General features: G+C 36.2%; 1 protein-coding gene across 1 annotated transcript in view; it reads left to right on the top strand.

Moving 5' to 3' along the window:
• Nucleotides 1–12,798, top strand: part of TMEM232 (transmembrane protein 232) — a 130,085-nt gene that overhangs the window by 53,642 nt on the left and 63,645 nt on the right. The window contains 1 exon segment of the mRNA XM_087815086.1: nucleotides 6,318–6,565. Within this exon segment, the coding sequence (XP_087671212.1) occupies nucleotides 6,318–6,565 (248 nt within the window).

Raw genomic sequence — 12,798 nt, 5'->3', positions numbered from 1 at the left:
TTAGCTGATACATTTTTAATATCAACTTGCATAATAGCACACCTCTGCTGGCCTTCAGGAGTAGCGGTGTCCTCCCTGGCCCCGCCGCCTCCCCAGGCCCGCGTGCCCGAAGCGCCAAGCGGCAGCGCCTGCAACGCCGCTCTGCCTCCTGAGTCACATTCCAATTTTCCCGAAGTCCGCGCCCAAACGCCTTCCCTTTCATGCTTTATTTCTCTAGGGAAAGTAACAGCCATATTTATTTCAGACTTTAAAAGCTGTCAAGTTAAGGGAGTTGCTAATGGTTCTGTAGAATATGCTAAGCAGCTAAGCACCACGTATCTGAACAAGACAGAGCGAAACAATTTCCAAAGATGGAGCACATTTAAAAAAAAGAAAGGGCACAGTTGGCCTATAGCTTTAATTCAGTAGAGCGAATGTTCTGAATTTATTAAAACTGTACTTCTTGTCTGAAATCGTCTGAATACTTTCTAATCAGTCATCTTTACAGGTGTGTTTAATTTTACAGTAAACATGAGAATGATGAACTCAAGATTTCCTTTTCTTTTTTTTGGCGCCATCATGGTAACATTACAATAATAAAACTACAGAGGTTAGTTACTTATCCCTAAACATCCTTAGTTTTTTCTTAATAACTTACTAATTCCTGAATTCCATTGAACCACCCTATTACTGCCCTGTGACACCTCCTGGGTGACAAGTTTTGTGGCATGAAACAGCCAGAAGCTTTCTTACACAGCGATGAAAACCCTGTCAGCCTCGACGCGGCCTCACTGCTCGACATGAATAGAGACTGAAAAATCTACACAGTGAAGGCTCGCGTCTCAGATGCTTCGATCTGAAGTAAAATATGTACCCATTCCTGTTTCGGTTAATGCAAATGACGGTTTATGGCACAAGGTCCCAGAACCTTTTCCTCACGTAATCATCAGATTCCCTACATAGAGTGAAACAAGCCTTAACTGAACTGACGCATAGTGGAAAGGATTTGTTTTTAAGGGTTGAGTATACTTGAATATTTATGAAATTAAGTAGAAATGTTCTCTTTTTATACTTTAAAAAGAAACATGTAATTCATATCCTAAACTATTGAATTTAATAAATACAATTTTGTACTTAATACGTCAATTTATCTATATCACTGGTAAATCAATTACTAACTATATATGTGTTCTCATGTTTTGCATATTTTTTTAATTCATTATAACATTCAATCATCTACCATTCTTGTTATATCTGTTCATAAAATCTGATGCTTAAAGGAGGCTAGAGGAGAGGTGAGATACTTAATAGCATATTTGAAATTTAAACAATTCTAAGTGGATTTCTAAGCATGAGCCCTTCAACTGACATATTCAATATAAACCCAACTGTTGCCTGAGTATTTGGGAAAGAAATAAAAACTGTCTTATACTCATAGCAGCATAATAAACAAATGTTAATTGATGTGCTTTGCTTGAAATACTTCCAGGGAGGCTTGCAATGAGCAAGGCTCTTCTGTATAAGCGATTCGGCAGCATGTGTTGGCACACCTAGGGAAAGTCGTCATGGATAAACGCTTTATGCCATCTGGCATATGAACTAAAATATAAAAAAGAAATCTGTGCAGCTAAAATGAATAGGTGACTTTATTTGAAGTACCTTTGACTCATCAGGTAAAGCACTTTGTGGTTAACGTTTCATGGTGAGATCTTTAAAATAAAATTTGTTTTTAATTCTTAATGATATTTCCATACTTTTAATGTGCTCTATAAAGCAGCAAAATAGAACAAACAACACTATTAGTCTCTTTTCTCTCGGTACCTCTCTCTCTCTCCTCCACATATGCTTCCTCTTTTGATATAAATGGAAACTGAGTGTGGAAAGCGAGATGTGTTTTTGGAAGAATAAAGTCCTTTTAAATACTTAATCAATAGAACATCAATGTAACAGATATATTGTTTTAAGATAACAAAATATTTGTAGAGCTTTTACAATGCATCAGGCACGGTGCTAAGTATCTTACATATACTAGCTCACCTGAGCCCCTATAGCTCTTTCACCACCATCATCACCCATGCAGAGAGGGGGATCTGAGTGTAAACAGAATTAAAATAAGTGATATGTGCATGAATGAGCTTAACCCAGAGCTCTGCTCTGCCATTTCTACTGTGCTATGCTCTCTCCAAACTAAATATAAACAAGAAACTAACATTTATTGAAAAATTATCTGCATACTAGACACTGTGCAAAAAATATATTCAATTTTGTGTTTAATCTTAATAATAATCGAAGAAAGGGCAGTATTATTATCACCTCATGTTAGGAATAAGAAAATGTTCTCAGAGCGATAACTTGTGCAAGATCTCACAACTAGTAAATCAGAAAACGGATTATTCCCAACTAGTCCCTTTCTCAATCTATGACGTAAGTCCTTCTTAAACTTTAATGTGTATATAGGAGTAAGGCCAGAGATTCTGTATTTGTAACATGCTCCCAGGAGGTGATGACAATAATGACGGTCGAAGGACCACCATTTTAGTAGCAAGGAGTTACTCAGGCTGTCGTCCTTCGTAAGATTCTATAACTCCTCTAGTTAACTACCAGTGAGTCACTTATATTTAAATTCTGAGGTCTAAAGAAAAAAATTACAATTTTTCCCTCCAAAAGAGTTAAACATTCCCAGCTCTAAGATTACTTAAGGACAGGTAGAGACAAAAGAGAGACACAGCAAGAGCCGGAGGTAGAATTATCTGTACATTGCGTTGTAATGACTTAACATCCCGTTTCTTTCTCTTTTTATTCTCATGTCAGGGGTAGTGTGAGTGAGCTAATTATGGTGTGTTTGGAATTTCCCCTTGTGCTGACTTAAGCATCTTCTTCCCAACCTACATTAATAGCAGTTTTTACCACCTTTATGCCCAATGCAAAGACATGCTCCTGCATATGGTTAGAATACGTGAGAAAGATGTTCCTCAAGAATACCACTTTTCCAATTTTAATACTAAATCATTAAAATTAACATAGATATTTAAAAACTGCCATTTGTTTCTCAATAAAAATGTCAAGTTTCAACAATACAATAAGGAAAACCCTGACTTTTAAAGCCTATCTGGGCATTGCTAAAAAATAGGGAGCCATGTGAAACTGTAAATGTATCAATGGCATTTAAAGATGGAGTTTGGAGGTAATGTTCATTGGCAAGCAAACTAGTAGTAAATTCATGAATTTGGAGTCTGTCATAAGGAATGGTCATTTATGTACATCTGCTTCCAAGAAGTATAGACTTATATTTATGCAGAGCTGGCATTTAAGTCACCGAATTTTGTAACGTTAGAATAATGGCTTTAAAAGAAAAATGGAAGGCTATTTTTTAAAAAAAGGTGACTACAGAAGTATGATCATGATCCTATATGACAATCATTTTAATATAAAAGTGACAATATAGCAGCATTGCTTTCAGCGCAGTAGAGGATGAGTGAAGTGCTCTGGGTGGGCGGTGGGAGGAGGTGCCCAGGCTGGAGCATCAGGGCCCTGTCCCAGGGAGGCCCTGAAAGGAGCAGCACCTGTGGAGCTCTCACTGTCTGCTGGGCAGATCACCCTCCATCATCTAAGGAAAGCCTCACCAAACCCTGAAAGGTGGTTATTATTATCTCCATTTCACACAAAAAAATAGGAAACTAAACTAGGCACCAAGCATAAGCCTAGAGAGGTTAAATTTCCCAAGTTTCCATTCTTAACCAGTACTGATTTCAAACCTTTTTTCACTACAAGGCCCATATTTCCTGGCTACTTTCTGTAGGAAAGCAAACAAACAAAACCTTTTATAGATTGGGCAATGATGCACTTGGTGGATATTTGAAACAGCATTTCCCTAAATTGAATGCCTTGCACATCGGCGGGGGAGGGACTGCCTGGGCTTTCAACCAGTGAGCCGTTGTGAAAGGCGGGAATGCCATCGCTTTGCTTCTTGAGAGAGCTGGCATCTGGATCTATAACCCATCCAGCCTGGGAGGAAAGAAAACAAGGAGGAGTCAAGTGAGACAGGAGGAAAAGGGCATCATGATTCTATGATGCAGCATCTAATGTTACCCTGGAAACAACGTGTTTTATCAGAAAATGTCATCAGAAGACATTATGTTGGCTAGTCCATTCATTTATTCCCAAATTTATTCATCACTCTCTTAGTAATGAAAGAGCTGATAGTAATATGTTCGTGTACTACTGTATATTGCTACTGACTTTGAAGTAACTTTTCTTATGAAAAATTGAGCCATGGAAGCAAAGTAGAACAAGCAGCCTAGGTACTGTGGTTACCATTTTCCAGATGAAACCACAGACTTTGAGAAGATAAATAATGTCCTCAAAGTCACAATAGCTACTAAGTGTCCTAGACACAGTTTAATTTGTTGTTTCAAATTGACTGTTCTTTTCATGATTTTGACCTAGTTAATAAGCAAAATACACAACTGGGAAGGGTATAAACACGATTGTGTACCGATTCCAACATCCAAAGGTAATTAAAATCAAAGATATGTTCACTACAGCACAATTTACAATAGCTAAGATCTGGAAACAGCCCAAGTGCCCATCAGTAGATGAGTGGATAAAAAGCTGTGGATAAAAAGCCATGGAATACTACACAGCTGTAAAGAAGAAGGACCTCGTACCCTTTGGGACAGTATGGATGGTCCTAGAGAAAATTATGCTAAGTGAAATAAGCCAGGCAGAGAAAGACAAACATCACATGATCTCACTTATACGTGGAATCTAAAGACCTTAATAAACTGATGGACAGAAATGACTCAATGACATGGAAGGGTGGCTCAGGCTGACGAATCTCAGAGGGATCGAGGGAGGTGGGTGGGTGGAGGGGGAGAGAGTAACCAAAGAATTTGTATGCATATATGCACAACCCAGGGACACGGACAGTGGTGGGGGGAGGGATTGGGGAGGGGGGTGGGACGGGGTGGGACGGGTCGTTGGGGAAAAAAGGGGACATCTGTAATATTTTGAACAATTAAAAAATATATTTTAAGAATATATTTATTTCAATGAGGACTACTGATGAAGTTCTTTTTCTGAAACAGTAAAAATAGGGTTATCTTTATAAATTTTAATATTAATTTTCTAGCATTTCGAGGCTTTCTTGAGTCTTCATTTCATTTTTTGGTGCTTACCTATTTGCATGATTTTTACTTTATTTTTTTAAATATATATTTTTGCATGATATTCTTTCCCATCTTCTATGGCTTTTATAATAATCCATACTTACTTACCTGCCCTTTATTGTTTTCCTCATTGCTCTAACCCTTTATTTTCAGTCTTTATCATGAAATTGTTCTTATTTTTTTCCACTATAATTTGGTCTAAATAACGGAATAGTCAATCTTTAAACAGTATTTCATTGAAATAAGAGTGATCTTGGAATCCTAAAGAGACTAAGTTAGATGTTCATGTGCAAAGAAACATCTTCCATTCCTTCAATTTCTGCCATAAGATCAATAGACATATGAAATGAATCCTTAGTGACTGGCAACTGCATGAAGATTGTTAACATCGAGTAAAAAAATGTTGAAACAAATGAAAGAAGGAAGTGTACAACCTATTGTGAACATTATAAAAAAGTATAATATTTGACATTTAGAAACTTATATTTTCATTTATTATTACCGATTTCAGTCAAGGAAATTATCCCTCTAAGCATTTGAAAAGATGTAGTTAAAAATCTGTCATGAACATTATTGAACATAAATAGGAAAACACAGAAAATGCTCTTTCCTTAATAAAGATTGCATAAATATTGTGGAATTTTTGTGTTAGGATTTTTTTGTTAGAACATGTTCAATTTAATCTAAATCTAAACCTAATCCTGAAACAGCTTCAATGTAAGCTAAATACAAAACCCTTTTTGTTTTTTACTTAACGCATATTTTACTCTAGAAATTTTCTGTTGACTTCAAAGAAAGTTTGATTATGCACAGAGAAATGAAATTCTTATTTAGTAAAACATCTACATTACTTCAACTACTTGCTTAATGTCTTATTAAATAAATACTATTAATGGTTATGAAATTCTTCTGTGGGAAGTATACAAATTTAAAATAAAATTATATGACTATATTTTCAAAAGTTCATTCTTGCTTAATTTTTTATTTCATCGAAAATTGTTATTTAAATTTTGGTGGAAACTACTCATTTTATAAAGGTTATTTTTATTTAACAGAAAGACTGCAACATTAGCCAAAGAAAACAAACATATATTTTATCTTTTATTTAACAATACACTATTTCCCCTCTCATTTAATTCTATCTTAACTGGCTCCCTTTTCTTTTAACAGGCTGAGTTAAATGACCCCATGGATCCTTTCACTAGTTACAGTTCAAAAGTTCCATCAAATGCAGGGGATGAAGTTTTCTCCAAATATATAGGATGGAGAATTGCCAGTGTACTTTCCAAACTATTCTTCCCCTCCACTGATGCCGGTGTCCTTCCTTTGAAGAAACCATTGATAAAAAGGGATCAAATGAAATATCTGTATAAAAAGCAAGATTCTACAAAGAAGAAAGTTCTACATTTTACTGTAAGGTAAGTACAGCACTATTTAAAACAGTTCTGCTCTTCTAACACATTACATTTCAAAATCATAGAAATTATATATAATCATGTGCCACACTATTTAACTCAGTTTCTCTTTTTTAATTCAAGTTTTGGCTCCACCACCTCCTAGGTACTCTATCATGAGCAAGTACGACCTTCTCAAAAACTGTTTTCCCATATTTAAAATAGGTATTATTATAAAATATATATCAATATTTTAATAAAGTGAAAGCTTCCTCCCATTACTGTCCTTCATATGTCTAATTTACCCCCATCTCACCTTATCATTAATTGCACGTGAATCATTCTAGGGCTTATAAAATGCAAATATCAGAAATTATATGTACGCTTTTAATTTCTTCTCCATTGTTACATGAAAAATAGCATATCTGTTGCATTTTCACTTAACTATATTTCTTAGAGAAATGTACTTTCCATACCAGTAATTGGAGAATTTTCTCATTATTATTTTTTAATCAGTTAAGATATTTTCTTTAGTAAGGATGTACTACAATTTATTGAACCAGTTGCCTATTTGTTGGCATTTGGTTGTTTTTGATTGTATACTACTACAGATTACCACAAAAGTAAACTTTCGCATATGTATTGTTTTACATGTGGAATACTGCCTGTAACCTAAATTTTCAGAAATATAATTGCTGTGTCAGAGGGTGTGTGTCTTTGTAATTTGGGCAGGTATTTCCAAATTGCCTGTTAAAGGAGTTGTATAAATTTAATATATCTCAGTGCCTGTCAATATATGAGACTGCCTTGATTCTCTCTAGTATTTCCAGCAGATGATGCTGACAGGCTTTTGGGTTTTGACGTTCTGAGAAGTATAGTTTCTAGAAGTCGATTTCATTTTTGTTTTTCTTAAGATGAGTGTTTTAAACACCTTTTATATGTTGAAAGCCTTTTGTTTTTTCTTTATGTGGGACTAACTCCTATTTATTTTGTCCATTTTTCTGTTGGACTTTTGTCTTTTCTTTTCTCTCTGCTTTGTAAGAACTATTTACCTACTAATCAATGTGCCCCTTTGTCTGTGGTAAGAGCTACAAATGTTTATTTTTTGCACCATTTTCTTAATTTATCTTTAAACTTTGCTTATAGTATTTTTTGGCATATAGTCATTTTTCTGTGTAATAAAATTTATCAATTTTCACTATGGTTTATGGGTCTTTTGACCTACCTTTAAAAAGCCCGTTTCATTTTAAGATTACAATTTTGTCACATTGTCTTCTGGTGCTTTTAAGGAGTCATTTTGAATGTTTTATTCATTGTCCTAATGAAAGGGGTGTGTGTGTGTGTGTGTGTGTGTGTGTGTGTGTGTGTGTGTGTGTGTGTGTGTGAGGTGTTGCACCACTTGACTACTCAATTGTCCCAACAACATTTATTGTGTCATCTGTCTTCCTTCAACATTTTTATTTTAAATGCTATCTTTATTAAAGACGCAATTCCCATTTATTTTCTTTTTCTGAGTTCTAAGATAATTTCTGTAATTTAAATGATCTGCTCTTTCAAACTCGTGGAATTCCCTCTTCAGCCGCCAGTGGCCTGTGCTCTCCTAAGGGCAGCCGCGACAGTGTTTCTGTTTTGTGGGGCCTTTGGCACGGCTGACACCCAGTCATGATGTGCAGGGACAGCCACGCTCAGTTCTTATTGTTTGAAGCTCCTGCCAAAAACTTATCTGGAGTAGCAATCCTGAGTTCCAGCCTCTTTCGAACTTTCTCTGTCTTTTCAATTTTAGCAAATTATGCTTTCATTGAATAAGTTTTATGCCACTTTTAAGGGTTTACTTGCCACAGTTGAACAAAGTAGTGCCTTAAGATCCCTTTCACTCTCTCTGTTCCTGCCGTTACCTCCTCTTAGCGATTCTTATTTTGTATATTTGCGCTTTGTCTGTTTTATTCTCCTTCGCTAGTTTATTTGGTGCTGTATCTATTGTACGTTAATTTTTCAGTGAATCAGATTTTGATTTCTAACTCACTTATTTTAGCTCTTATGCCTATGAATCTGTTACTGCTTCTAGCCTTTGATTCATTTTGTGATTGATTTTCTAATTTCTTGAAGAAGATGGTAAATCATTTGGGAATTTTTTTTTCTTAGTATTTGTTTGAATCATTATGTGAGTTGTAAAATCATGGGACTGTTGCTGCCTGTAGACAGCCTTTACTGCAGGTGTAATTATTGGGTGGAGCAAGACTAGTAGGTGCACAGTCAACAGAAAAATAGACATATGCCTAAGAAGAATTCTTACATAGACTTGAGCATTTTAAAAAAGAATTCTAAAATCAATGAGGAAGATTTGTAAATTTGAGATTAATTATCACACAGCCTGAATTTTAGTAGTCTCAGGCACAGAAATAAACACTTAAAAATATTCTTCAGCATATATTATAAATATTTTTAAAATTGCAATATGATCAAGGTGCGATGGAAATGCCAGCTTTAAATGTCATGGGTGTTGAGATTTACTTTAGACTCCCCAAATGTCTTCTGGTATATTCTTAAGGACCACAGACATCGAAGGAAAATCAATCTGGAACCACAAAGTGAGGACGTTGAATTAGTGAGGATGTTGAAAGGAGACATATTGGGGATGCCTAAAATAGCAGAACAGAGAAATAAAAGTTATAAGCAGAAAGAAAGATGAAAGAGGCCAAAAGGAAAAGGAGGGGATATAAGTAAGGGGAAAGACACACTAAGGATGAAAGGTACCAATGGAGAGAGGTGCACAAGGCTTTGGAATAGGGGGCGAGAATGGGCAACATCAGAGAAGAGACAAAAAAGGGGGTGGTTGAGACCCAAAGAATCCTGTAGGCTTTACAAGATTAATAAATTAAGCTTCTCATCAGAGCCTATAGTTCATTACTTAAATGATAAGCACTCATCAGTGATCTTTGAGTAAATGTCATCTCCTTACCCATCTTCTCACAGCTCATTATAAGCCCTAGCAATTAAACCTAGAGTCCTTGGCTCAAATGAAAAGTCACAGTGGCACAGCAGCCTGGGCATCTCAAAGGGGTGAGGAATCCTGTTTCTGTGAGGGGCCATTTGGATATTTATACCATCATTTGAGAACCATATAAAATTATCAACTTAAAAATTAGCTATGGAAAAAACTCCTAGATTTATTGAATTTTGAGTCCTGCCTACAGTTGTCTTGGCAGGGCCAGACCAAATGATTTCGTGGGCCAGACGTTCCCCACCCCTTCTAGTAGAAGCTCCACAATGTGGCACAGCTCCCAGGGTGACTTTCACATTGCACCATTCATGCAGGAGTGCATGTGAACAGTGCCCCCTGGAGTTGTGCATATTTCCAGCCCTAGTTTGGTACAAACTAATTTCTGGGTACAAGAGAGGTGACTGGAGTAGGGCTATAGCTCAATGGCGTCAAGACAAAGTCAGGCTTCGCTAAACAGTCTTTATTGTCTATCAAGGCTATGGGACATACCTGTTTTTAAAAAAGTTGTTGGAAAGCAAATTTAAATGTAAGCTATACATTGAAACATATCACTGGCTCACTAAAAATTAACTGTGGAAATTTTTATTTTTTCTATTTGCTTGGTTCTGCCAGCTATTCAACAGTCTCATGGCTGGCTCCTTTGGTTAATTCTTCACCTCCCACATCCAGGTCCACAAACCGGAATTAATACAATTCATGAACATCTGAGCATGTTGAAGTCTCATAGGTAAAACACAGACATAATTTACAGCCCTCTGTATGTTCAGTTCCTTTTCACCTCTTGAAGGTCTTCATGCATAGGGTCATATCACCAATTTCATGGAGTGTTCCTAGAAATGTCTATTTTGTGTTTTCAGCCAATAGCAATGTGAAAGCCAGCCAGAAGGCCAACATTTAAGGACTCCTACAGAAGATAGGGCACATTTAAGAGGCAGGAGGAAAGGAAATTTGAAAGATGATTTCTTATTGCCTGGAGCACTAAAGCATACTTATTTCAGTGTAAAGATCTGAAAATCTACTAGTAAAGAGGAAATGGGAGCTTGCCTTTTCAGGGGTGGTGGGAGGCTTCCCTTATTGATGAAGCATCTGCTCCATCTCATGACCTATAATTTTCTCTAAAACCATTTTTCTTACTTGTGTTCTGGCCTATAAAATTCTCTGAAAGCAGGAATTTTGTCTTTTATATGTTCATAAACATATATTTTGCACTGAATGACTTGCAGATTTTACTTCTTTCCTTTATACAATTTTTCAAAAGAAAATGCATTTTTTTCCCCTTCTGAACATTGGGTTTTTGAGTTTTGCTTTAAGTTAGTGCAGCATGCTGTTGGGTGAATGCTCTTTTTGCCCCTCAGCAGTTCTTTAAAAATGAAAAAATCATTATGGTTCTTTACTATGTCATAAAAGCTGCAGCCAAAAAACCAGGCATATAATACTTCTACTTCAAAGCATAGTATTTTCCTTCCTTCTCTTTGTCAGTAAAACTATCTTAAATTTACCTTAAGGCTGAGATTCAGACCTCTGAAGACCAAATTTTCAAAAACTAGTTGCCAAATTTACACTTTTTGGTAATATAGATACTGAAGTTTCTTAAGTGTATTTTCTAAGCTTATGACTTGAATCGCTAAAAACTCACAAGCAACTAATTATTTGCACATATATAAAGACTTGGGGAAAATTAGTTTAAAACTTTATCTGGTATCATGCTTAGTTTGCTCAAAATTTTATGCTGTAAGACTTCATTCATAAGACCAGCACCTGGGAGAGAGCCCAGGGGAAACTAGCAAGAATGGACTGAGAACATCTCTTGTCATTTAGGAAGGACATTTTACAATTGCCTTCATAAACAGGGTGGACGAACCCAAGGCTACTGCATATCCTCTGCAGCTTCCTTTATAAAATGAGCTAATTTCCAACTAATAGAGCTAGGTGTAGCTAACATTTACTGAAAGGTGACAAGGTGGGGAAAGGTTAATACCGCAATGTCCCATGAGAAAAGCTAAAAAACAGGCATTATTGGAGAGACAAAATAGTTAGCAAAAAGAGGCCCATGGTCCCATTTCTCACGATCTCATTGAGAGGTGTGCTGAAGTGGTGGGAGCAATTGGACATTCAATGTGTTTAGAGTTTGGAAGATACCCTGCCCAACTGCTACTCTATGTGTCATGTAATTTAAATGTGAAACAGACCTTCTTAAGGAAGAAACATCCATTTTGGACTCAGTTGGCAAGCCATCTGAAGCTGGGGATCAGCTGGATAGGGGATGCTAGAAGTGCCAGTTGCCCCAAATCTGGAGCCCTTGGGAAATGCTCTTAGAAGGAGGACATTGGACTCCTTGGGAAGTTGGGTTTGGGAGAAACTCCACCAAATAGGAGACCCTTAAGGCCCCCTTATTCTAGCAGCAAGGTGCTAGGCAACTCGAGATGAGTCTTTGACAAGATAGCCGAACACTTCTGTTTGCCACCAATGTGTACATTTCATTAATAAGGCACTGAGCTGAACACTACCCTTCGGTGTAGATATAATTGTTGTATCCATTTTATAGATTTTATATACCAGTAAAATCTCCATTTTATAGATGCGGATACTGAGAGGTTATTTAATTCGTTCAAGGATTCACATGTAAGTCCCAGAGTTTGAGCTTAAACAAATGCATTCCAACTCCTAACTCTGCCGCCTGCTGCTTTCTTTCCCTCCAGTGAATTTGCTCTGATGCCACAGCCTCGAGCAGCTGTTAAAAACTGACCTTCAAGTCATAAGAAAATCTTTTTATTTTTATGTTTTCAATTTCTGTCTCTTGATTTTTAGATCTTGATTTTGATGAAGAAACATTTTTTTTTTTTTTCTGAGCCCTGCATCTCTCTAGTAAATATTAGGAAATCTATGTCAAGGAAGAGGCACTTTCAGGGAGATACTATTATTTTGGCTAAAACCAAAGAAGGAAAAAATATAAACATATAAAATATTTTTAATATACTGTACTATACTATACTATAATATATACATATACAGGGTGGGACAAACATAGATTTACAGTTGTGAGTACAAGAAACAGAGTTTATTCTTGTATTATTATTATTAATTATTGCATTATTTTCCATATGAACAACTGTAAACCTATGTTTGTCCCACCCTATGTAAAAAAGAAGAGTTTCAAAGAATTCTTTGATTTTAAGAAGTTGGTCAGATCATCAGCTCAGATCAATCATCTAAAGTGTTAAAACTTCTAGAGACTGAAGTGATATTGCAAGTGAAA

Source organism: Miniopterus natalensis, chromosome 3, assembly GCF_054644295.1.
Source record: "Miniopterus natalensis isolate mMinNat1 chromosome 3, mMinNat1.hap1, whole genome shotgun sequence".
Lineage (NCBI taxonomy): Eukaryota > Metazoa > Chordata > Mammalia > Chiroptera > Miniopteridae > Miniopterus > Miniopterus natalensis.
Note: the sequence above shows the minus strand (reverse complement) of the source record. Positions and strands in the feature narration are given on the sequence as shown.